The 23,820-nt window shown below is 50.7% G+C and overlaps 1 protein-coding gene across 5 annotated transcripts; it reads left to right on the forward strand.

The window, feature by feature from the left end:
* The first annotated feature begins 503 nt into the window (after positions 1 to 503).
* Positions 504 to 23,775, forward strand: scai (suppressor of cancer cell invasion). Of its 5 annotated transcripts, none has more exons than XM_023337696.1 (17): positions 504 to 782; positions 3,861 to 3,979; positions 6,492 to 6,587; positions 12,725 to 12,811; positions 13,553 to 13,651; positions 13,727 to 13,823; positions 13,902 to 14,000; positions 14,078 to 14,230; positions 14,514 to 14,615; positions 17,136 to 17,237; positions 17,423 to 17,501; positions 18,735 to 18,837; positions 18,905 to 18,986; positions 19,066 to 19,138; positions 19,220 to 19,393; positions 19,504 to 19,604; positions 20,132 to 23,775. In XM_023337696.1, exons 2-17 carry the CDS (start codon positions 3,873 to 3,875, stop codon positions 20,276 to 20,278), a joined length of 1,701 nt encoding a protein of 566 aa, XP_023193464.1. In that variant the 5' UTR covers positions 504 to 782; positions 3,861 to 3,872; the 3' UTR covers positions 20,279 to 23,775. The 5 variants fall into 5 exon arrangements, with proteins under 5 accessions (XP_023193464.1, XP_023193465.1, XP_023193461.1 ...); XM_023337697.1 differs by having other exon boundaries at positions 18,738 to 18,837; XM_023337693.1 differs by lacking the exon at positions 504 to 782 and adding an exon at positions 4,148 to 4,340 and having other exon boundaries at positions 3,893 to 3,979.
* Positions 23,776 to 23,820: the final 45 nt, after the last annotated feature.

A 23,820-nucleotide genomic window follows, 5' to 3' on the forward strand; every position in this document is an offset into this window, starting at 1 on the left:
TTTTCTACAAAGCAATTCAAAGATGGAATAAATTACCTCAAAACAACATTTAAAAAGCACATTTTCTTTTAAAATAGCACTAAAGTTTTATATTAAATCGTGTTTTTTTAATATAGGCTCATCTGTGTAATTTGTAAAATCTGATGTTTGATTATCTTGTGCATATTTTATGTAATTGTCGGAATGGTCTTATGAATATTTTTGTGTTTTGTCACTTAGACCCCATGAAGATTAATAACAGTGGAAAGTAACGGGAACCCAAATAAATAAATAAATAAATAAAGTCCAGTCAGGCGGAACCAGAATCAGCCAAACGACCAGAACCAAACCAATGGGTCTAAAAGAACATTCGTAATGAACTGAATTACTGAGATTAATAACGCCTTTTGATGACATTCCAGTTGTGATGTTTTTATTGAAGCTGAGGTTTAAGATCGGCTGGTTCCCTCAGGTTCGGCGTCAATAAGAACCTTTGTGTGTGAGGCTCTTATTGTGGAGGGTTTGACCCGGAAGCAGCTAGCAGCGGAGCCGCAGAGCAGCGGCCGTCCTCCGGATTCCTCCCCCGCTCCCAGAGCCTCTCTCTCGGCGCTGACAGACTGCTCCTGTGGCTCCGCGCTGCCGGTGGCTCCAGGCGGTCCGGCCGGGATCTGCGACCCAGTGGGATGTTAGTGAGTCCGGGCTTCTCACACGGAGCTGCTCGGGGCTTTTCTGCACGGATCCGAGACAAGGAGCATCTCCGCGGTTCTTCACCACCATCCTCATCCTCATCTTCGGCTGCAGAGGTGAGAGGGAACCGGCCCGAGCGGCCGCTCGGTGTTGCTCGGCTCCAGATGTTCTGACTCCCAGGCCGGTTTAGATCCCAGCAAACCTCTGGATTCACCAACATTTCACCTCCGGAACGTTCCGCATCCTGACGGGAACAGTTTGAATTCATCTGATTCTCCATCAGCGGAGCAACTTTCACTTCACAAAATGAGGGAATTATTTAAAAAACATAAAAATCTTTAAAGCTCAGGGTGTGAGAATTGTCATAGTCTGCAAAAGGTGATTATGACCTTTAACCCTAAAGTAAATACACAATGCAAAAAAACAAAATGTTACTGTATTTGTCAAATTTTCACCTTCCTAAAATAATGATCTAAATAATTTTTAAGTAATTTTTTTTCTTTTGCCTTTATCATCTTTTGACAAAAAAATAAATTCAGGAAGGAAACAAAAGTAAAAACCAGGCGAGAATTCAACCTGAGTAGAATAAAGTTTAAACTGAATCTGTAATCAGTTGGGACGTATCAATGCTGAGCCGATACTGATATCCCATATTAATACCGCTGTTATGGTTGATGATTATTACCGATAGTTTATATATTTACAGCTCCGTCTTCAGCCAAACATCCCATAATGCCCTGCAGCAGCATCACCTCATGTGGCCAAACGCCACATAAACGTCATCTGTTGATACTGATTGATTAGTGATCGGACTGTCAGCAGAACGGACTGAAACCGTCAGATCCTGACGTCATGGTGACGTATGGCGCCGCTCCAGTCCAGGCCGGTTTTTCCTCAGGAAGTTGAGTTTTCATTAAGGACACGTTCAGGTTGGTCCTCATGCAGAAAAGATTAAAATGCTCCTTTTCTGAGTTCTGTAATTAGATGAAAGGTTTTCTAAATATTATTCTGTATTTTAATGGGTTTGTGTTTACTGTAGATGAATTTAGAAACAAACATATAAAGATGTTTGTTTCTTTATATCCAGTTTAATGAATTTGGAGTTTATTGACCTGCTGGATCTGCAGTGACTCTCATCTTAGATGGTTGTATCTGTGGGGATGGAGGAGCTCCTGTAGCTGTCTGTGTCGCAGTGCATCTTCAGAAGCCTCTGACTGTGGTTGATAAACTGGGCTGGAAGAGCAAGCTGCTCTAGAATCATTTATAGAACCAGACTGTGTAGATGCTGCAGATTGTTTTAGTTATAAAAATCAACACAATCTGCAGATTTTTCATGCAAGTCTTTTTATACGATATTATAAATATTTAAAAATGCAAATAACGACATAAATGAATTCCATTTTAAATAAGAAACTCAACAAACAACAACAGGATTCCTTCAGTGAACGTTGGATCATTTATAGTAACAGATTCATCTGCAGCTGATGATCTGATGATTATTTTAATAATCGATTGGATTAATAGTTTCAGCCCTAATATGCTACAAACGGTATCATTGCTATTTCAGCATATAATGTCATATGCTAGCATATCTAGTACTAGCTGTGCTAGCATTACCATAGCTATTCTAGCAGTAGCATAGCTATGCTACATGGTTAGTATTCAGTATCATTTATGAGTCACTGTAAAATATGGAAACGGTTATTTATGATGTGAGGAACATTTTGTCCCAGGATGTTGGACAGGCAGGGTGGGAGGACTGGGAGGACTGGGAGGACTGGGGGAAAGGTCAGCTCAAGGTCAAGTCTCGTCCTCCCAGTGGCACCGGACTGGATGAGATTCATCCTGACATGTTGAGGGATCCAGACGCTGCTCTGCCTCTTCAGGGTCAGATGGAGAACTGGGAGAACTGGGACAGCACCAGTAGACTGGCAGCCTGGGGGGACTGGGAGAACCGGGGGTCCGGGAGTCCCGCTCCAGAGGCTGATGTTCTGCCTGATGGCGCCGCCCGTCTGGTCTGGTTGTCAGAAGCAAAGCTTGTGACCGACGCTGGGGGTTAATCCAATATTCAGATTCATCAAAGTTTCTGTTTTTAAATATGACATTTTTCCAGCAGTGGACTCCTTGGTTTCCATGGTTCCCAGCTTCTTTTCTTCATGGTTCCCCTGGTGGGACCAGAGCGTTCCACCGGGACCAGAGCGTTCCACTGGGACCAGAGCGTTCCACTGGGACCAGAGCGTTCCACTGGGACCAGAGCGTTCCAGTCCACTGTCGCCTCGTGCTTCATGAGGCGTCCAGCCGTCTGATGCTCTGTCCTTCTGACAGGAATTAAAACAGGTCCAGATGGATCTATTAGTGACTGCTGGTTCTGGTTCTGGTTCTGGTTCTGGTTCCGGTTCCGGTTCCGGTTCCGGGTCTGCTTCAGCTGATGCGGTCTCTTTAGAGCGACATCAGAACCGTTTTAAAGTTCTGGTCCAGTCGGTCGCCTCGGCAGCAGGAGCTAATCATGGCCGCCGCCCGCCGGGCCTGATTGGAGGGAATCTGGGTCGGCCTAAAAACGGTCGCCACGTGATTTAACTAGGACACCTGGAGACCCGACGGCAGGTTAACATCTGACCTGCTTCTACTTATGACATCACAGATTCATGAGTTTATGAGAGTTATTATCTGGTTCATTTATTTTTAATATTTATTGCATTTTATCATCTTTTATTTTCTTTAAGTCCTTATTTTTGTGTTGCTTGGACAAAGTTTTCATGTTGAGATCAATAAAGTATTGAAAGTTTTTATTAAATCTGAAAAAATCTGAAAAGAATAAAACTATTAAAATATTTAGAAAATGAATTCTGAAAGAATGAAGTAACAAAAACTAAAATATGAGATAATTAATAATAAAACAATATAAAGGCAATAAAATACACAAAAACTGAAATAAAGCAGATAATATCCATCAATGCTCCTTTATTTAAGATGTTTGTTGATAACAAATGAATTAATATTCAGGATGAATAAAACTCTAGTTAATAATACATGAAAATATTGAACATAAGTTAAACAGCTGAGTTTTGGTGAATAAAGTCAGGATGTAAAACTTCATCTGAGGCGAATGAATCAGATCTTAACTCTTCATTTTGATCCATCTGAGTTTTCATTTCTTCCTGTTGATAATATTTCTGGTTGCTGTTGGTTCTCAGGTGTGAAACGTCATGACTGGAGCTGAGACTGAGGATGATATTCCTCTAGGAGAGCGGAAAACCGTCACCGACTTCTGCTACCTGCTGGATAAATCCAAGCAGCTGTTCAATGGGCTCAGGTACGTCCAGCATCCCGGCTCCTGATTGGCTCCTCCAGGAAGCCGCGGCCGCTTCTGGGAAAACTTCCTGAAGTTTGTCGTGTCTTCAGCACGTCAGGGAGGTTTGGTTCAGTTATCCCAGGAAAAATGAAGCTTCTGATTCTGATGTGTGAATAAATTAACGGTTAGCCTGCAGGCTCTGCACCGGAATCACAGCGTGCGCCTCGCCGCGCCGCACCGCGCCGCGCCACGCCGCGCTGAGCGGCGGGACGCTTCCTGCTGCTCCAGGATCTGACAGCCGGTCAGCGGGGCGGAGCAGGAAGGAAAGGCCGACCCATTCACACAGAACCACACAGAACCACAGCGAGCTGCTTCACTTCAGGTTTCATCTTTAACTGACAATTAAAAGTGAAAACATAATAATAAAGAAAGCAATAATTCAAGCAACATTCAGTTTTACACAGTTGGTTTGAAAGACGATGTTTGTTTTTTTTTCAAACTTTGTTTATTTGGTTTTTAACAGGAATTGCATAGCCATACATTTACAATGTGATACATAAAAAACAAACCATACAAGTTATAAAAAACAAAACAAAAAGACACAAAACGACCTCCAATCACTCCAGGCAATAAGAAACAGGACACACGCAAGAAAAAAAAATGTTTTGAAATAAATAAAAATTAAGATACTTTATGCCACACCTAAAGAAAGTCCAGTTTGTCCCCAGGAAAGTAAATATGGAACCATAAGAAAAGGAAAATCAGAGAGAAAGGAGACAGGATGAGCAGACAAATACAGACACGAAGGACTAAACTGGGACAGAATGGAAATGAACTTGACCAACCAATGGCTGCCAGAGTTCTGCTAATTTGTCAGAGGAACCCCGCAGTGACATCCTAATTTTTTCAAGTTTAAGAAAATAAACAATATCCCTCAACCAGAGTATGAAAGAAGGAGGTGATTTCCATTTAAGAAGAATTATCCTCCTTGCAATAATGGTCATAAAGGACAAAGAATTTTCTTGGGAAGAGGAAAAGGAGACGGCCCCGAAAACACCCCAAACAAAACACTCTGGGGGTTCTGATCAATTTTTCTGCCAACCACGTCTGATATAACAACAAATATCTCTGTCCAAAAACTCTTCAGCTGGAGGCACAACCAAAACATGTGTATAAGGTTTGCATGAAAGACGATGTTTTAGTTAAACTCATTTTAATAAAACAGGAAACAATAATGTGATCGAATAAAGAATCGTTGTTTCATATGAAGGTTTCTTTAGCCACAGAATAATTCAGCAGGATTATAAATGTTTCCATCACAGAGAGTCAGGATGAAATACTGAAAACAAGAAATACATGAAAATTAATTCTACTGAAGATCAAATCTGAGCTATAAACCAGATTCATAATTAGTTTTATCCACCTGGGAAGTAAAAACTCTAAAATCTGTTAACCTTTTTATTGCTGAAGGTGAACTGTTGCGCTAATGAGGATTAGCAGGCTAGAGGTCAAAGGTCAGGACACTGAAAGCCTCTAGAAACAAGATGGCGGCAGGACTGAGGTTAGCAAAGCTGCGTCTGGACAAAGTCCTCTGGACACCAACGTGTCCAACATGGGAGACGCTGGAGTCCCTCTGGGGTTTGGGCCAAACTGGGTCACCAACAGAACCACCAACCCACAACAGGGGAAACAATGGCCTAGTTAAAGTCCAGACCTCAGCCTTCAGGGAGCTGAGCAGAAACGTCAATGAGCCGCAGTGGAAAGTGGAGTAGGATTCCTCCAGAGTGGAGAGAGACGCTGCGACGCTCCGATCTGAATCCCGGCAGCAGCAGCAGGACGTCTCCGATTTCCTTCAGGCTCAGAGGGAACAAAGATCCAAAAGAACCGCCTGAGAACGCTGCAGCGTTCCCTACGACGTTGTTCCCTACCAGAGTTCCCTACAGCAGTGATCCCCAACCATTTTATCACCGCCGGTCAAGGCTTGGCAGTTTTACTGTGGCCTGGGGGGACAGGTGGGCAGGAGGTCACATGACACAATTTAAAATTTTTGCCCCAATTTTCCCCTAATGACAATCTTAGAACGTTCCAAGTTCTAAGATTGTCGCTTGTGATAATCGTGTGATTATCCTGCCTGTGTTACGTAGAACATCGGACCGCTCCCATCTAAAATCAGACATTCAAATGTTTGATTATCCAGCCTGTTGGGTTTTTACTGACTGGGAGCAAAACGCAGCCTGTTGAATGTGACAGGTAGCCAATCAGAAAGCGCGGTGACGTCAGAACGGAGGGGAATCCCAAACAGTTGACATGACAACTGAGAGTCCGGTGAACATCAGAGGTGATATGTGGAAATGTTTATTACTATATGTAAAGGTCATTTTTATATATGTTTACTATATAACATATATAAAAATCTCCCTACAATGTTCCCTCCAGCGTTGTTCCCCCAGCGTTGTTCCCCCGCCGTTCCCTACCCGCTGCCTCATGTGGTTCCACTCAGACCTTGTCGCTCCTCCTCTTCCTCCCACTGCAGAGACCTTCCTCAGTACGGACACAAGCAGTGGCAGTCGTACTTTGGCCGGACCTTCGACGTTTACACCAAGCTGTGGAAGTTCCAGCAGCAGCACCGGTGAGTCCCGTCTCCCCCGCTGTGGCTCGGCTGACCGTGCGGCAGGATCCGGCCGGATGCGGCTGGATGTGGCCGCATCCGGCCGCATCTGGATGTGGCCGGATGTGGCTGGATGTGGCTGGATGTGGCAGGATGCGGCCGGATGTGGCCGGCAGTGGCCGGATGCGGCCGGATGTGGCTGGATGTGGCCACGTCCGGCCGCATCTGGATATAGCTGGATGTGGCCGGATGCGGCAGGATGTGGCCGGATGTGGCTGGATGCGGCAGGATGTGGCTGGATGTGGCTGGATGTGGCAGGATGCGGCCGGATGTGGCCAGATGTGGCAGGATGTGGCCGGATGCGGCCGGATGTGGCCGGATGTGGCTGGATGTGGCCACGTCCGGCCGCATCTGGATATAGCTGGATGTGGCCGGATGTGGCAGGATGTGGCAGGATGTGGCCGCATCTGGATGTGGCCACGTCCGGCCGCATCTGGATATAGCTGGATGCGGCAGGATGTGGCTGGATGTGGCTGGATGTGGCCGGATGTGGCCGGATGCGGCAGGATGTGGCTGGATGTGGCCGGATGTGGCCGGATGTGGCCGGATGTGGCCGGATGTGGCAGGATGTGGCCGGATGTGGCCGGATGTGGCCGGATGCGGCCGGATGCGGCCGGATGTGGCTGGATGTGGCCGCATCTGGATGTGGCCGGATGTGGCCGGACGTGGCCACATCCGGCCGCATCCGGCCGCATCTGGATATAGCCGGATGTGGCCGGCCGCATCTGGATATAGCTGGATGTGGCCGGATGTGGCTGGATGTGGCCGGATGTGGCCGGATGTGGCAGGATGTGGCCGCATCTGGATGTGGCAGGATGTGGTCGGATGTGGCCGGATGCGGCCGGATGTGGCTGGATGCGGCCGGATGTGGCTGAATGCGGCCGCATCCGGCCGTATCTGGATGTGGCTGGATGTGGCTGGATGTGGCCGGATGTGGCTGGATGCGGCTGGATGTTCCTGGATGTGGCAAGATGTGGCCGGATGCGGCTGGATGTGGCCGGATGTGGCCGGATGTGGCAGGATGTGGCCGCATCTGGATGTGGCAGGATGTGGCCGCATCTGGATATAGCTGGATGTGGTCGGATGTGGCCGGATGCGGCCGGATGTGGCTGGATGCGGCCGGATGTGGCTGAATGCGGCCGCATCCGGCCGTATCTGGATGTGGCTGGATGTGGCTGGATGTGGCCGGATGTGGCTGGATGCGGCTGGATGTGGCTGGATGTGGCCGGATGTGGCCGGATGCGGCAGGATGTGGCCGCATCTGGATGTGGCAGGATGTGGCCGCATCTGGATATAGCTGGATGTGGTCGGATGTGGCCGGATGTGGCCGGATGTGGCTACATCCGGCCGCATCTGGATATAGCCGGATGTGGCTGGATGTGGCCGGCCGTATCTGGATGTGGCTGGATGTGGCTGGATGTGGCCGGATGCGGCCGGATGTGGCTGGATGCGGCCGGATGTGGCTGAATGCGGCCGCATCCGGCCGTATCTGGATGTGGCTGGATGTGGCCGGATGTGGCTGGATGCGGCTGGATGTGGCTGGATGTGGCCGGATGTGGCCGCATCCGGCCGCATCTGGATGCGGCCGGATGCAGCCGGATGTGGCTGGATGCGGCCGGATGTTCCTGGATGTGGCAAGATGTGGCCGGATGCGGCTGGATGTGGCCGGATGTGGCTGGATGTGGCCGGCCGCATCTGGATATAGCTGGAGGTGGCCGGATGTGGCCGGATGTGGCTGGATGCGGCCGGATGTGGCAGGATGCGGCCGGATGTGGCTACATCCGGCCGCATCTGGATATAGCTGGAGGTGGCCGGATGTGGCCGGATGTGGCTGGATGCGGCCGGATGTGGCAGGATGTGGCCGGATGTGGCTACATCCGGCCGCATCTGGATATAGCCGGATGTGGCTGGATGTGGCTGGATGTGGCTGGATGTGGCCGGATGCGGCCGGATGTGGCTGGATGCGGCCGGATGTGGCTGAATGCGGCCGCATCCGGCCGTATCTGGATGTGGCTGGATGTGGCTGGATGTGGCCGGATGTGGCTGGATGCGGCTGGATGTGGCTGGATGCAGCCGGATGTGGCTGGATGTGGCTGGATGTGGCCGGATGCGGCTGGATGTGGCCGGATGCGGCTGGATGTGGCCGGATGTGGCAGGATGTGGCCGCATCTGGATGTGGCAGGATGTGGCCGCATCTGGATATAGCTGGATGTGGTCGGATGTGGCCGGATGCGGCCGGATGTGGCTGAATGCGGCCGCATCCGGCCGTATCTGGATGTGGCCGGATGTGGCTGGATGCGGCTGGATGTGGCTGGATGTGGCCGGATGTGGCTGGATGTGGCCGGATGTGGCTGGATGCGGCCGGATGTTCCTGGATGTGGCAAGATGTGGCCGGATGCGGCCGGATGTGGCCGCATCCGGCCGCATCTGGATGTGGCCGGATGTGGCCGGCCGCATCTGGATATAGCTGGAGGTGGCCGGATGTGGCCGGATGTGGCTGGATGCGGCCGGATGTGGCCGGATGTGGCTACATCCGGCCGCATCTGGATATAGCCGGATGTGGCTGGATGTGGCCGGCTGCATCTGGATATAGCTGGATGTGGCCGGATGTGGCAGGATGCGGCCGGCCGTATCTGGATGTGGCTGGATGTGGCTGGATGTGGCCGGATGCGGCCAGATGTGGCCGGATGCGGCCGGATGTGGCTGAATGCGGCCGCATCCGGCCGTATCTGGATGTGGCTGGATGTGGCTGGATGTGGCCGGATGTGGCTGGATGCGGCTGGATGTGGCTGGATGCGGCCGGATGTTCCTGGATGTGGCAAGATGTGGCCGGATGCGGCTGGATGTGGCCGGATGTGGCAGGATGTGGCCGCATCTGGATGTGGCAGGATGTGGCCGCATCTGGATATAGCTGGATGTGGTCGGATGTGGCCGGATGCGGCCGGATGTGGCTGGATGCGGCCGGATGTGGCTGAATGCGGCCGCATCCGGCCGTATCTGGATGTGGCTGGATGTGGCTGGATGTGGCCGGATGTGGCTGGATGCGGCTGGATGTGGCTGGATGTGGCCGGATGTGGCCGGATGTGGCTGGATGTGGCCGGCCGCATCTGGATATAGCTGGAGGTGGCCGGATGTGGCCGGATGTGGCTGGATGCGGCCGGATGTGGCCGGATGTGGCTACATCCGGCCGCATCTGGATATAGCTGGAGGTGGCCGGATGTGGCCGGATGTGGCTGGATGCGGCCGGATGTGGCAGGATGTGGCCGGATGTGGCTACATCCGGCCGCATCTGGATATAGCCGGATGTGGCTGGATGTGGCTGGATGTGGCTGGATGTGGCCGGATGCGGCCGGATGTGGCTGGATGCGGCCGGATGTGGCTGAATGCGGCCGCATCCGGCCGTATCTGGATGTGGCTGGATGTGGCTGGATGTGGCCGGATGTGGCTGGATGCGGCTGGATGTGGCTGGATGCAGCCGGATGTGGCTGGATGTGGCTGGATGTGGCCGGATGCGGCTGGATGTGGCCGGATGCGGCTGGATGTGGCCGGATGTGGCAGGATGTGGCCGCATCTGGATGTGGCAGGATGTGGCCGCATCTGGATATAGCTGGATGTGGTCGGATGTGGCCGGATGCGGCCGGATGTGGCTGAATGCGGCCGCATCCGGCCGTATCTGGATGTGGCCGGATGTGGCTGGATGCGGCTGGATGTGGCTGGATGTGGCCGGATGTGGCTGGATGCGGCCGGATGTTCCTGGATGTGGCAAGATGTGGCCGGATGCGGCCGGATGTGGCCGGATGTGGCCGCATCCGGCCGCATCTGGATGTGGCCGGATGTGGCTGGATGCGGCCGGATGTGGCTGGATGTGGCCGGCCGCATCTGGATATAGCTGGAGGTGGCCGGATGTGGCCGGATGTGGCTGGATGCGGCCGGATGTGGCCGGATGTGGCTACATCCGGCCGCATCTGGATATAGCCGGATGTGGCTGGATGTGGCCGGCTGCATCTGGATATAGCTGGATGTGGCCGGATGTGGCAGGATGCGGCCGGCCGTATCTGGATGTGGCTGGATGTGGCTGGATGTGGCCGGATGCGGCCAGATGTGGCTGGATGCGGCCGGATGTGGCTGAATGCGGCCGCATCCGGCCGTATCTGGATGTGGCTGGATGTGGCTGGATGTGGCCGGATGTGGCTGGATGCGGCTGGATGTGGCTGGATGCGGCCGGATGTTCCTGGATGTGGCAAGATGTGGCCGGATGCGGCTGGATGTGGCCGGATGTGGCAGGATGTGGCCGCATCTGGATGTGGCAGGATGTGGCCGCATCTGGATATAGCTGGATGTGGTCGGATGTGGCCGGATGCGGCCGGATGTGGCTGGATGCGGCCGGATGTGGCTGAATGCGGCCGCATCCGGCCGTATCTGGATGTGGCTGGATGTGGCTGGATGTGGCCGGATGTGGCTGGATGCGGCTGGATGTGGCTGGATGTGGCCGGATGTGGCCGGATGTGGCTGGATGTGGCCGGCCGCATCTGGATATAGCTGGAGGTGGCCGGATGTGGCCGGATGTGGCTGGATGCGGCCGGATGTGGCCGGATGTGGCTACATCCGGCCGCATCTGGATATAGCCGGATGTGGCTGGATGTGGCCGGCTGCATCTGGATATAGCTGGATGTGGCCGGATGTGGCAGGATGCGGCCGGATGTGGCTGGATGCAGCTGGATACGGCCGGATGCGGCTGGATGTGGCCGGCCGCATCTGGATATAGCTGGATGTGGCCGGATGTGGCCGTATGTGGCTGGATGCGGCCGGATGCGGCCGGATGTGGCTGGATGTGGTCGGATGTGGCCGGATGCGGCCGGATGTGGCTGGATGCGGCCGAATGTGGCTGGATGCGGCCGCATCCGGCCGTATCTGGATGTGGCCGAATGTGGCTGGATGCGGCCGGATGTGGCTGGATGTGGTCGGATGTGGCCGGATGTGGCTGGATGTGGCCGGCTGCATCTGGATATAGCTGGATGTGGCCGGATGTGGCAGGATGCGACCGGATGTGGCTGGATGCAGCTGGATACGGCCGGATGCGGCTGGATGTGGCCGGCCGCATCTGGATGTGGCCGGATGTGGCCGGATGTGGCTGGATGCGGCCGGATGTGGCAGGATGTGGCCGGATGTGGCCACATCCGGCCGCATCTGGATATAGCCGGATGTGGCTGGATGTGGCCGGCTGCCTCTGGATATAGCTGGATGTGGCCGGATGTGGCAGGATGTGGCCGGCTGCCTCTGGATATAGCTGGATGTGGCCGGATGTGGCTGGATGTGGCCGGCCGCATCTGGATATAGCCGGATGCGGCCGGATGTGGCTGGATGTGGTCGGATGTGGCCGGATGCGGCCGGATGTGGCTGGATGCGGCCGAATGTGGCTGGATGCGGCCGCATCCGGCCATATCTGGATGTGGCTGGATGTGGCCGGATGTGGTCGGATGTGGCCGGATGCGGCCGGATGTGGCTGGATGCGGCCGGATGTGGCTGAATGCGGCCGGATGTGGCTGGATGTGGCCGGCCGCATCTGGATATAGCTGGATGTGGCCGGATGCGGCCGGATGTGGCCGGATGCGGCCGGATGTGGCCGGATGCGGCCGGATGTGGCTGGATGCGGCCGGATGTGGCTGGATGCGGCCGGATGTGGCTGGATGTGGCCGGCCGCATCTGGATATAGCTGGATGTGGCCGGATGCAGCCGGATGTGGCTGGATGCGGCCGGATGTTCCTGGATGTGGCAAGATGTGGCCGGATGCGGCTGGATGTGGCCGGATGTGGCCGGATGTGGCTGGATGCGGCCGGATGTGGCTGGATGTGGCCGGCCGCATCTGGATATAGCTGGATGTGGCCGGATGTGGCTGGATGCGGCCGGATGTGGCAGGATGTGGCCGGATGTGGCTACATCCGGCCGCATCTGGATATAGCTGGATGTGGCAGGATGCGGCCGGATGTAGCCGGATGTGGCTGGATGTGGCAGGATGCGGCTGGATGTGGCTGGATGCAGCTGGATACGGCCGGATGCGGCCTCCCCCTCAGATTATGGGTTTGTTTTTGTGTCGACAGGCAGGTTCTGGATACCAGGTACGGCCTGAAGAGATGGCAGATCGGAGAGGTGGCCTCCAAGATCGGACAGCTCTACTACCACTACTAGTGAGTCTGGAGACCTTTTGGTCCAAAACACCACGCCCCGATCTTTTACTTCCAGTAGCTCCAGTATAACCATTAGAAGTAAACTGGACCCAGTGTTGTGTTCATAAACCAAAGTCTTACAGCAGAATTTATTTTCTAAAGATGCAGATTAACTGGTGCAAAAGTTTAGAGTCACATTTTGTCAGAAAATTTATTTTAACAAACACGACCATGAAAACCAGCAGAGCACCGCTAGCTACAAAGCTAGCTACGCTAACTGTAAACAGTACTCCAGTGGGGCCCAAAGTGGGTCCTGGAGGCCCGGCATCCTGCATGTTCTGGTCTCTCTGGTTTAACTCACCTGGATCCAATGATGGATCATTAGAGGCTTAAGAAGAACTTTGACCTGCTGAGAAGGTTGTTGGTACCAGGAAGAGAATAAAACATGCAGGATGCCGGGTCTCCAGGACACACTTTGGGCCCCCTGCAGAACTCCAACGCAGCATTTAGTGGAAGCTAATGCTAAAGCGCTAACTTCAGTTCACACAGCTGCCCTGGAAAAACTCCAACCCTCACAAAGCAAATTTAATTTCTACATCATTTCATGTTCCAGTAAATCAGCAGGTTAAATTAAACTAGGGGAAGCTAAGTCCGCTAAATGAAAAGCTAAATGATTAGCAAGGCGCTAAATGAAGAATTAGCCTAGCTGTTAGCTGTTAGCGGATCAGATGTAGATGGAACGTGTTGATGTTTCTCCTGCAGCCTCCGGACCTCAGAGACCAGCTACCTGAACGAAGCCTTCTCCTTCTACTCGGCCATCCGCCAGCGCTCCTACTACTACCAGGTCAACAAGGAGGACAGGTCAGGCCCGGCCCGGTCCGGTCCGGTCCGCGGCGCCGTCTGCTGTAGCTCTGATGGATGGACTGTCTTTAACAGGCCTGAACTGGTGGTGAAGAAGCTCCGCTACTACGCTCGCTACATCGTCGTGTGTTTACTGCTCAACAAGATGGACCTGGTCAAAGTTCTGGTGAAGGTCCGGATGCTGATGGTGTCAGAGCACGACCCGGTCTGTGGTTCCGGTCTGGGGTTTTCTAATTTGATCTGTCTGCAGGAGTTATCGGAGGAGATCGAAGACTACACCCAGCGCTTCAACACGGAGGACCAGCTGGAGTGGAACCTGGTTCTGCAGGAAGTGGCGGCTTTCATCGAGGTAACCTCTGACCCCGGGTGACCTCTGACCGTCGCAGGCTCGGTCGGGTTCACCCTGTGTTCTGTTTGTGTGAACAGGCCGACCCGGCCGTGGTTCTGAACGACAACAACTCGGTGTTGGTGACCAGCAACCGGCTGCAGGACGGCAGCGTTCCCCCGCTGGAGCAGGGCATGGTGGTCGGCCAGCTGGTCCTCGCCGACGCCCTGATCGTCGGCAACTGCAACAACCAGGTTCTGACCCGCTGGGCCCAGAACCTCACTGGGACTCGGTACCTTTGGCAGCTTTCTGCTGGTTACCTGCTGGGGTCTGAGTCGTTTCACACGACGACTGGAACAAAACTGGAAACAAGTTTGTTTTTATCAGAAAGCAAACAGTTTCCTCCACAAGTTGAACAGAAAGATTCTTCAGAACCGACCCGAATCCGTTTAAACCTCCACAGCAGGAATGACGGAGCAGAGAGTTTCATCCTGACTCAGTCTGACCTGCTGTCCTTAATGCTGCTGCTTCCTGCAGGTCAAGTTCAGTGAGTTGACCGTCGACATGTTCCGGATGCTCCAGGCTCTGGAGAGGGAACCCGTCAACCTGGCAACGCAGACGTCCAAACAGGCAACGCTGGTGGGTTTCTGGCTGAACGCGTTTACAGACAAACAGGTCCAATAAAGAAACAAAATGTTCATTTATTCCAACTCAAACGGTGAGAACGGATGACCTTTGACCTTTACAGGTGAGGCAGTGAAAGCTTCATCCACTTCCTGGTTTTAGCTGGTGAAGAGCTGCAGACGCCTGATTGGTTCTTCTTTCACATTGAAATATTGATGAATCTGATTACAAACTGAAATGTTTCCATGGCAACATGAAGGATTTCCTGAACTCGTTGCTCTTCGTGACATCAGCTGGTTAATGAGTAATAATCAGATTAGTGAGAACGGAGCCCTGAGGAACTCCACATGGAGCTTCCTGCTTTCTTTCTTCTCTGGAGATCAATTAACAGAATATTTTGGATCAATAATCCTGGTGCAATATTTACCAGGATTATTGCCATCAGTAGATTTTCTGATATTGTGAAGATCAATAATTCAAATCCAGATAAAAACCAGATCAGTTCACAGAAAGAGTTCAGAGGTGATCAGTTCTGAATCGAAGTTCCTCCTCATGTGGGACGGTTCTGGTGTTAAACCAGTATGATGATGGTGATGGTGATGATGGTGGTGATGGTGATGATGATTAGATAGCATTTATTGTCATTGAACAGAATTCAACGAAATTTCCATTGCAGCTCCCGTGCAAAAGGTCAAATATATACAGTATAAATAAGCAAACACACAATAATAATAATAACAATATATACAACTAAATTAACTAAAGGCACTCAACCATCCAAAGAAGTAGCAGCAGGTCCAATTATGGCAAAGTACAGATGATGTGACAGTGCAAAGTGCAGAACAATATGGCTGTGTGGGGGTGGGGGATATGTATGTGTGACTGCGAGGTTATGATATGTGTGGGGGGGGGGGCGGCAGGGAGTAATGGCTCTGACGGCTGTGGGGAAGAAACTGTTTCTCAGTCTATTTGTTGTAGTCCGTATATTCCTGTACCGCTTGCCTGATGGCAGCGGCACAAACAGTCTGTGGCCCGGGTGGCTGGAATCCATGGCTATGGATCCAGCTCTCTTCTTGACCCGGTCTGTGTAAATGGAGTCCAGGTCTGGGAGGGGGCATCCCACAATGCCTTGTGCTGTTCTCACCACCCGTGTCAGTTGTTTCCTCTCCAGTGCTGTGCAGCTACCATACCACACAGTCATGTTGAGGCAGAGGATGCTCTCGATCATCGCCCTGTAAAAGTTCACGAGCAGCCGTGAGGAAAGTCCAGCCCGTCTCAGTTTCCTGAGGAAGAAGAGCCTTTGTTGTGCTTTCTTCACCAGGTGGGAGGTGTTTGTGTTCCAGGAGAGGTCAGACGTGATGTGGAGGCCCAGGAACTTGATGTTGTCCACACGTTCCACCACTTCTCCATCTATGAGAAGGGGAGTGTGAGCCATCCTCCTGGACCTTCTGTAATCCACAATGACCTCCTTGGTCTTCCCTGTGTTCAGCACCAAGTTGTTGGCTGAACACCACTGAGTGAGCTGCAGAATCTCCTCTCTGTAGTGGGTCTCGTTGTTGTCTGAAATGAGACCCACTACTGTTGTGTCGTCCGCGTACTTCACGACTGTGTTGGTGGGGTGGATGGCCACGCAGTCGTGTGTAAACAGGGTGAAGAGAGCTGGGCTGAGCACACAGCCCTGCGGCGTGCCTGTGTTGAGGACCAGTGGGGACGATGTTGAGCCACTTATTCTCACCACCTGAGGCCTGTTGGTGAGGAAGTCTCTGATCCAGTGGCACAGTGAAGCGGGCAGCCCCACCTCGAGGAGCTTCAGCACCAGCTTGTCTGGGATGACGGTGTTAAATGCTGAGCTGAAGTCTACAAATAGCATCCTGACGTAGGTGTTGGGATGCTGCAGATGGGTCAGGGCTGTGTGCAGAGTGATGGAGACAGCATCCTCTGTTGACCGGTTCGCTCTGTAGGCGAACTGAAGGCTGTCCAGGTTTGCGGGGATGAAGTCTCTGATGTACCTCAGAAGAATCCTCTCAAAGCACTTCATGATCACCGGGGTCAGAGCGACGGGCTGGTAATCGTTCAGGCTGGTGATGGACCTCTTCTTCGGTACAGGGATGATGGTGGAAGACTTGAGACACTCAGGAACCATGGCGAGCTGCAGGGACAGATTGAAAATGTCCAGAAACACTCCTGCCAGCTGGTCGGCGCAGGTTTTCAGCGTCTGGCCTGACACCTTGTCCGGTCCTGTAGCTTTGTGGGTGTTGATCCTCCTCAGGGTGGACGTCACCTGATGCTTCTGTAGGACGAGGGGCTGGTGCTGCTCTTCCAGTTGGGGTAGATGTACGGCTTCTCTGCTGCCCGCCGTGTCAAAGCGGGCAAAGAAACTGTTTAAGGTGTCAGGCAGGGTGGGGTCGCGGCTGGTCAGCTGAGTGCTGTGTTTGTAGTCCGTCATGGTTCTGATGCCTCATGATGACGATGATGGTGATGATGATGATGATGATGATGGTGGTGATGGTGATGATGATGATGTTCTTCCTCCAGGAGCCGAATGAGAAACCAGCCAAGAGAGAAAACCCCCATAAATACCTGCTGTACAAACCGACCTTCAGCCAGCTCTACACATTCCTGTCGGCTTCCTTCAAGGTCAGCCTGACGGGATTCCTGATGGGATTCCTGATGGGATTCCTGTCAGGAACGACTCACAGCTTCTTTTCTTCAGTTTGTGTTAAATGATTGTAAAACCTTCTGAATAATTTCAGGTCAGGTTTCCTCCCTCTTCTCTGTGCTTCAGATTATCTTCAGTATTTGGATTTTTGTGATTTTTCCAGGAACTTCCTGCCAACAGCGTCCTGCTGGTCTATCTATCAGCTACTGGAGTTTTCCCAGCGACACATTTAGACTACGAAGGTAAAACCTGGAGCAGATTGTTTCCTCCTCACTCCTTCCTCAACCTGAACAGTTAAACCATGAAATATAATTTATTCACTGAACTACAATGGATACAGAAACGATCCACAGGTTAAACTCACCATAATCTGATAAATAATCCTGGATTATTCAGCTGGAAACAAACAAATCTTCTGTGTGGAAGCAGAACAGTGAATACAGAACAGGCAGGGAGGGAAGACGTGTCCTCGTAAACCTGGACGTCTCTGAGGACGTCGGGAGGTCAGCAGGTCAGGAGGTCAGCAGGTCAGCAGGTCAGGAAGTGAGTCTGAAGACGAATCAGACGGATTCATTCTGGAACCTGGATCAGGATGTTTTCTAACAGATTAGTTTTTCTTTCAGGTGAATTTTACAGGTTAAATTACAGAGGAAGTGTTGGGATGTGACTTTTCATAATAAAACCTTATATATATTGATTATGTATGGAGCTAAATCATGGCCTTAAATGTGCAAAACAGTCGTTCTTGAACTAAAACATAATATTTAAACTTGAGCCAACAATTAATTACAGTTAACATTCAGACTTCTAAATTAATCTGCAGTGAACAGATTCATTAAAACAGATTAAGATTTAGAAACCATTTAATCTGAACTCCATAAATAATATTTTTGATCTTCTTCCGGGTCAGAACCATTTTGAATGTGTCTTTGGTTCAAATTACAAGTTTTGAGGTAAAATGAACCTGGACTGATTGTTAGGGAGGCTCATGTCATGTTTTAGTTATGGTGGGACTTTAATGCGTTAAATTAAATGAATTAATCACATGGATTTTAATGCATTAAAATTTTAATGTAAATAATTCAAGTTTTGTATCTGCTACAACCTTGGTATCGTGTTTCCGGTTCGCCCAGAAATGTGACGCACAAGCGACATCCGCTAACATCGACGGAGGACGAAGTCTCACTGCCATAAACTTCAAATAGTTCAAAACTAATTTTCAGTTTCACTTTTTTTTTTTAGCAAACTGTTTGGCCCCAATTTAGCTCCATATTAGGTGTGTACACCTGTAAGACCTGCTGTAACCATGGTGACGGACATAGATTCTGCTTGTCCGTTTCTCCAGCTGATCATCAGGATGAATTCTGGTGGAATGAACTAAAAGTCCAGATTAAACCTGGATTTAATCTGGAGTGGTTCTGGTAATCCGGTCCGATCCAGATTAAATCTGGTTCTGTTGGGTCCATTTACCCCAGCAGGTCCGTATGACTTCGGCGGCGTTCTGACCAACACCAACAGGGACGTGGTGAACGGGGAGACGGTCCAGAAGAGGAACCAAGCCCAGAAAGAGATGCACTGGTGAGTCGGATGGAGACTGGACCGGTTCCTGGTCAGAACCAGGTTCTGATGCTTGTTTCCGCCACAGCCTTCATCCTGGAGATCTGTTTCCTTTCACCCGGAAGCCGCTCTTCATCATCGTGGATTCCTCAAACAGCACCGCCTATAAGGTGGGTGGACCTGCCGGTTCTGGCCGGGTTCTGGTTCTTTCTGGGCCCGTTTTAATCCTCCTGTGTCCGATCCGATCAGAACTTCTCCAACCTGTTCGGCCAGCCGCTGGTGTGTCTGCTGTCCCCGACCGTTTACCCAAAGAGCGTCCAGGGTGAGTTTCTGCTTCTGTCTGCTGCCGGGTTCTGCAGGCTCGGTGTTCACGGTTCTCCCTGTGGTTCTGGTTCCGGTCCAGATCAGTCTCAGCGCGGCAGCCTCTTCACGCTCTTCCTGTACTCTCCTCTGCTGGGCTTCTCCTCCGTCTGCGGCCTGAGCAGCCTGCGGCGCGGCCTGTGGGAGAACGCGCAGGACTTCCTGAGGAAGGTGTTCCGGGACATCGGCCAGATGCTGACCCGATCCCGGAGCATCGGTAGGTCCGAGTGGGTCTAGTGGGTCCAGTCGGGTCCGACCCGGTCCTACTGGTCCGAGCGGCTGAGCCTGGCGCTGCCGGACGTGAACTCACGCTCCTCGTCTCTGCAGATCAGGCCTTCCTGCAGTTCTTCGGTGACGAGTTCCTGCGGCTGCTCCTGATCCGGTTCGTGTTCTGCTCGGCGACGCTGAGGCTACATAAGCTGTTCCGGGTGAGTCGCTGCTTCTCTACGGAGACAGAAATGTGCAGGAAAATCAAATCGCAGTTCCTTGATAGTTTTGAATGGATTTGAAATACTCAGATTGATTTTTAATGTTTTTGCTGCTACAGACATGTAGCAGCGACTCGGTGATGATGACTAGCATTGGCTTTAGCTGCCAGGTTGTCAACATCATGAGCTAAATGTGATTTATTAAAGGTAAAGGAACACAGAGCTACTAATAGTCAACATTAAGAAACTAGATAAGGAGGTCAGGAAAAGTTTTAATTAAAAACAAATAAGGAGGGAGAGGGAAGTAGGTTAGCTATGCTAGCTTGACTTTGACAACCTGACCATGTAGACGTGCTGCAGAATTCAGTGTTTAAAATAAAAGGCGACCTAAACACCAACTCTGCAGTAGAGCAGCAGTTTAAATGAGCCAATCTGCTAATTTAAACAGTTTATTAATAAAAGTAAATTAAACATGAAGCCGGTTCCGGTCGGGACCGGTCGGACTCACCGCCGCCCTCTGTTGGCAGGAATCCCGGAGCTTCCCGGAGTCGTACCCGGAGCTGCCGAAGCAGGACACGGTAGAGAGCGTTCTGCTGCAGAAGCAGGTTCTGGAGCTGGCCGCCATGCTGGACGTTCAGAGCTTATTCTGGGACGATTCGCTGGAGAGCTACTAGCTCCTCCGCACCGGACTCAACCAGAACCAGAACCAGAACCCGCTCTGTTCTTTCCTTTGTAGTATGAAGGTAATCTTTTGTTCGTCCCATCCGTCATTTCCTCTGGAAGCAGGAGCGACGCTCCCGTCTGTCACCAGGAAGAGTCGTCTCAATGTGACCCAAGTCGTCTCCAGACGACCCCGAGTCATCATAACGTGACCCCAAGTCGTCATAACGCGACCCCGAGTCGTTTCCGGACGACCCCGAGTCATCATAACGCGACCCGAGTCGTCTTCAGACGACCCCGAGTCGTCATAACGCAACCCGAGCCGTCTCCAGATGACCCCGAGTCGTCTCAACTCAACCCCGAGTCGTCTCCGGACGACTCCGAGTCGTCACAACGCGACCCCGAGTCATCATAACACGACCCGAGTTGTCTCCGGACGACCCCGAGTCGTCACAACGCGACCCCGAGTCATCATAACACGACCCGAGTCGTCTCCAGATGACCCCGAGTCGTCTCAACTCAACCCCGAGTCGTCTCCGGACGACTCCGAGTCGTCACAACGCGACCCCGAGTCATCATAACACGACCCCGAGTCGTCTCCACTGAGCCAGATCAACACAAACATTCACAATGGGTTGTTTTATATTTATTTATTGTTGCCGTCGGTTTCGCAGTGACACCTGGAGGTTTGTTTATCAGCTGACGGGCCAAGATGCATTCAGGTTCGCTCCGTTTATTCCAGGTTCTTAACCAGATCATCTGGTTCCTCTGTGAGTCTTAGAGTTTCTCTTATTGCTGTGAGTAAATCCATGTCATTAGTTCTTCTCTGCAGAGATAAAAGCACAAAACCTTCACAGCGCCCTCTAGTGGGACGCAGCGCTCTGGCTACAGGAGGTGAAACATTCAGAGTTTTTATTTAAGGGACCTGAAACTCAGACAGATTCTTCACACACTGATGGATTTCAAGAATTTATTTCCCTCCGTGTTACTGGTGCACATGTTTTCCCTCCACTCAACTTTCCATTTATATGTAATTAGGGCCTCCTGGTGGAAGGCGTCAGTAACTGCCTGCTGGTCCAAACCAGAACATTCCAGTAAAAAGCCTTCTGATTGGCCGGATTTAATGATCGGCTTTCATTCGGTCGTAATCAGACGAAAATGAAAAAGCAAAAGAAATGCTTGAAATTAGTCAGATTGTGTGTAATGAATTTAATATTTAATAATATATGGAACTGAAGACGAGCCGTTTTATAAAGACAAACATTATCAGGAATAATTTGGGCTGTTTCTAAGTTTTTAAAGTCAGATTTTCAGCATGTTGTCACTTCACTGACAATCTCCCAGTTTCAAACCGTTTAGTTACTTTAAATCTGTGACTGAATGACAACATGGTGAAAACATGATTCTGAAAAATTAATCCTATTTTGTCCTTTTCCTACAAACTAAATAACTCAGATTATTCCTGTTGCTTTTTGTTTGTGTCTCTATAAACGTTACTTTAGTTTTTCCTCGGAGCATCTTCAGGCTGAATTATGGATCTGTCACCATGGTGCTGCGGCGCCGCCCTCAGACCCGGATGTGACGGGTTTTGTGGTCAGACGGGTCATCTGCTCTGAACCTGGACCAGAACCGGATCAAAGGTCTGCTCTGGTTCTGGTTCTGGACGATTCCCAGTAGTTTGTTTTTGGATCACAGCTGATGAAAAACCAGAGTTTTATTTTTCGTCTTTCCAGTATTTATTGATATCGTCGGGGTGTGTGTGCACGTGTGTGCGGGTGTGTGTGTGTGTGTTCAGTCTATGATGTTTAATATGAAGTTGGGAATCAATCGGATCATCTCGGTGACCCATAATCATTTTCCTAAATCTACATTCCGACTTTCCCAGCAGAATCGTCTTATGAATTTTTCCCTTCTACGTTCAGAAGTTGTTGGCTTGCACTTTATGAGTTTTAGTGTTACTGTTATTTAGTTTGTTGTGTTTTCAATTTCCATGTTTCTGTGGACGTTCTGCCGAGCATGCTGGCTGGTTCTGACCCGACTGTCTGGTGTTCTACATGATTCTAGTAGGAGGAGAGAAACGCGGCTTTAATCTGTAAGATAGCAAAAAACAAAGAAAAAGAGTTTTGAGCCACAACATTATGACCACTGTCGTCTAGAACTGAAACTGGTTGAGTTTGTTTCTATGGCAACAGTTCACGAACAAGTCATTTCAGATCCAATCAGTTCAGTTTGTTATTTAATGGTTAAAAACCCAGCGGAGCGTCGAGCCTCTGATCTAAAAGTTTAGATCTGAACCAGGAATCATGAGCAGAATAATTCATGTCTTTAATTCCTGGTCATAATGTTTTGACTCGTCTGCTCTTCATTGCAGCTATAAAACAAAATCTTTTCAGCTTCTGTTCAAACTTTTTACTGTTGTGATGTTTTCTGTGCTTCGGGTTTTAAAATGTTCTTTACTTTGAGCTTCGAACAAAAGAAAAGTAAAAAGTGTGAGGATGAAATCCTGGAGCTCACCCAGCAGCAGATGAAGCACTGGACTCATCTTAACTTTTGTAAATTCAATGTCAGAGACATTAAATAAGGACCACTTTTCTGTTGCTACATATCATTTTTATAAACAGCATGACTGTAGAGGTAAATAATGTTTCATGTCAGGATTTTAAACCAGATCATCTTCATAAACCTCTGAAAATGAACGAGGAGGAAACGGCGAAGAAACTGTGAAATGTTTGTTTTTGAAGCAGCTGATCTGCAGAAACATGCAGATTATAGAAATAATAATGCAGCTGGAGATGCACCAATCAGAGAGCAGGAAATCTGGATCATTCAGCCAATCAGAGAGCAGGAAATCTGGATCATTCAGCCAATCAGAGAGCAGGAAATCTGGATCATTCAGCCAATCAGCTGATGATTAAAAACTGACTCTGTTTATGTTCAGGTCAGCGCAGCACGCTGTGAGGAATAATGCATTTAATTCCTCAGTTTTATCTTAGATTCTGTTTTCAGTCTCAAAATGTAAATTTAAGTTTGAGCTGAGAGAAAATCCTGGTTGGTGCGTCTCTCACCTGACGCAGCTCTTCACTTCCACCCTGAACCTCATGGGATCATGTCTAGCTGGTTTCCTTGCAGCTCAGAATGGTCATCCTGTCGGTTTTGCTGTAAGTCGTCTGCAGAGCTCCGACCTGCTGACCTGTTGACCTGCTGACCTGCTGACCCGGAGCACACAGAGCCGCCTGGCGCCGCAGGAAGCTGCCACCCAATCCAAACGCTCGGTTTTACTTTTCTACACTCTGAAGATCCACATCATCCTGACCTGCTTGTTGTTTCCTTTGTGATTTGAGTCGTTTGGTTTGACAAAAGAACAGATGATGATCTGTCAGCATGTTTGTTTAGAATAGGAAGTGCCAAAGACTGCCGTGTCACATCCTGGCCACCATGGAGACCTTCATGTACCGACGGTTCGTTTTCTGTCGCCAGAAAGAATCAATAAAGAAAACAAGATCTGGCTTCATAAACCGCCTGGTTTGTCTTTTTACTAATAAATGATTCAGATGGA

The sequence above is a fragment of the Xiphophorus maculatus genome, chromosome 8 (genome assembly GCF_002775205.1).
Source record: "Xiphophorus maculatus strain JP 163 A chromosome 8, X_maculatus-5.0-male, whole genome shotgun sequence".
Taxonomy (NCBI): domain Eukaryota; kingdom Metazoa; phylum Chordata; class Actinopteri; order Cyprinodontiformes; family Poeciliidae; genus Xiphophorus; species Xiphophorus maculatus.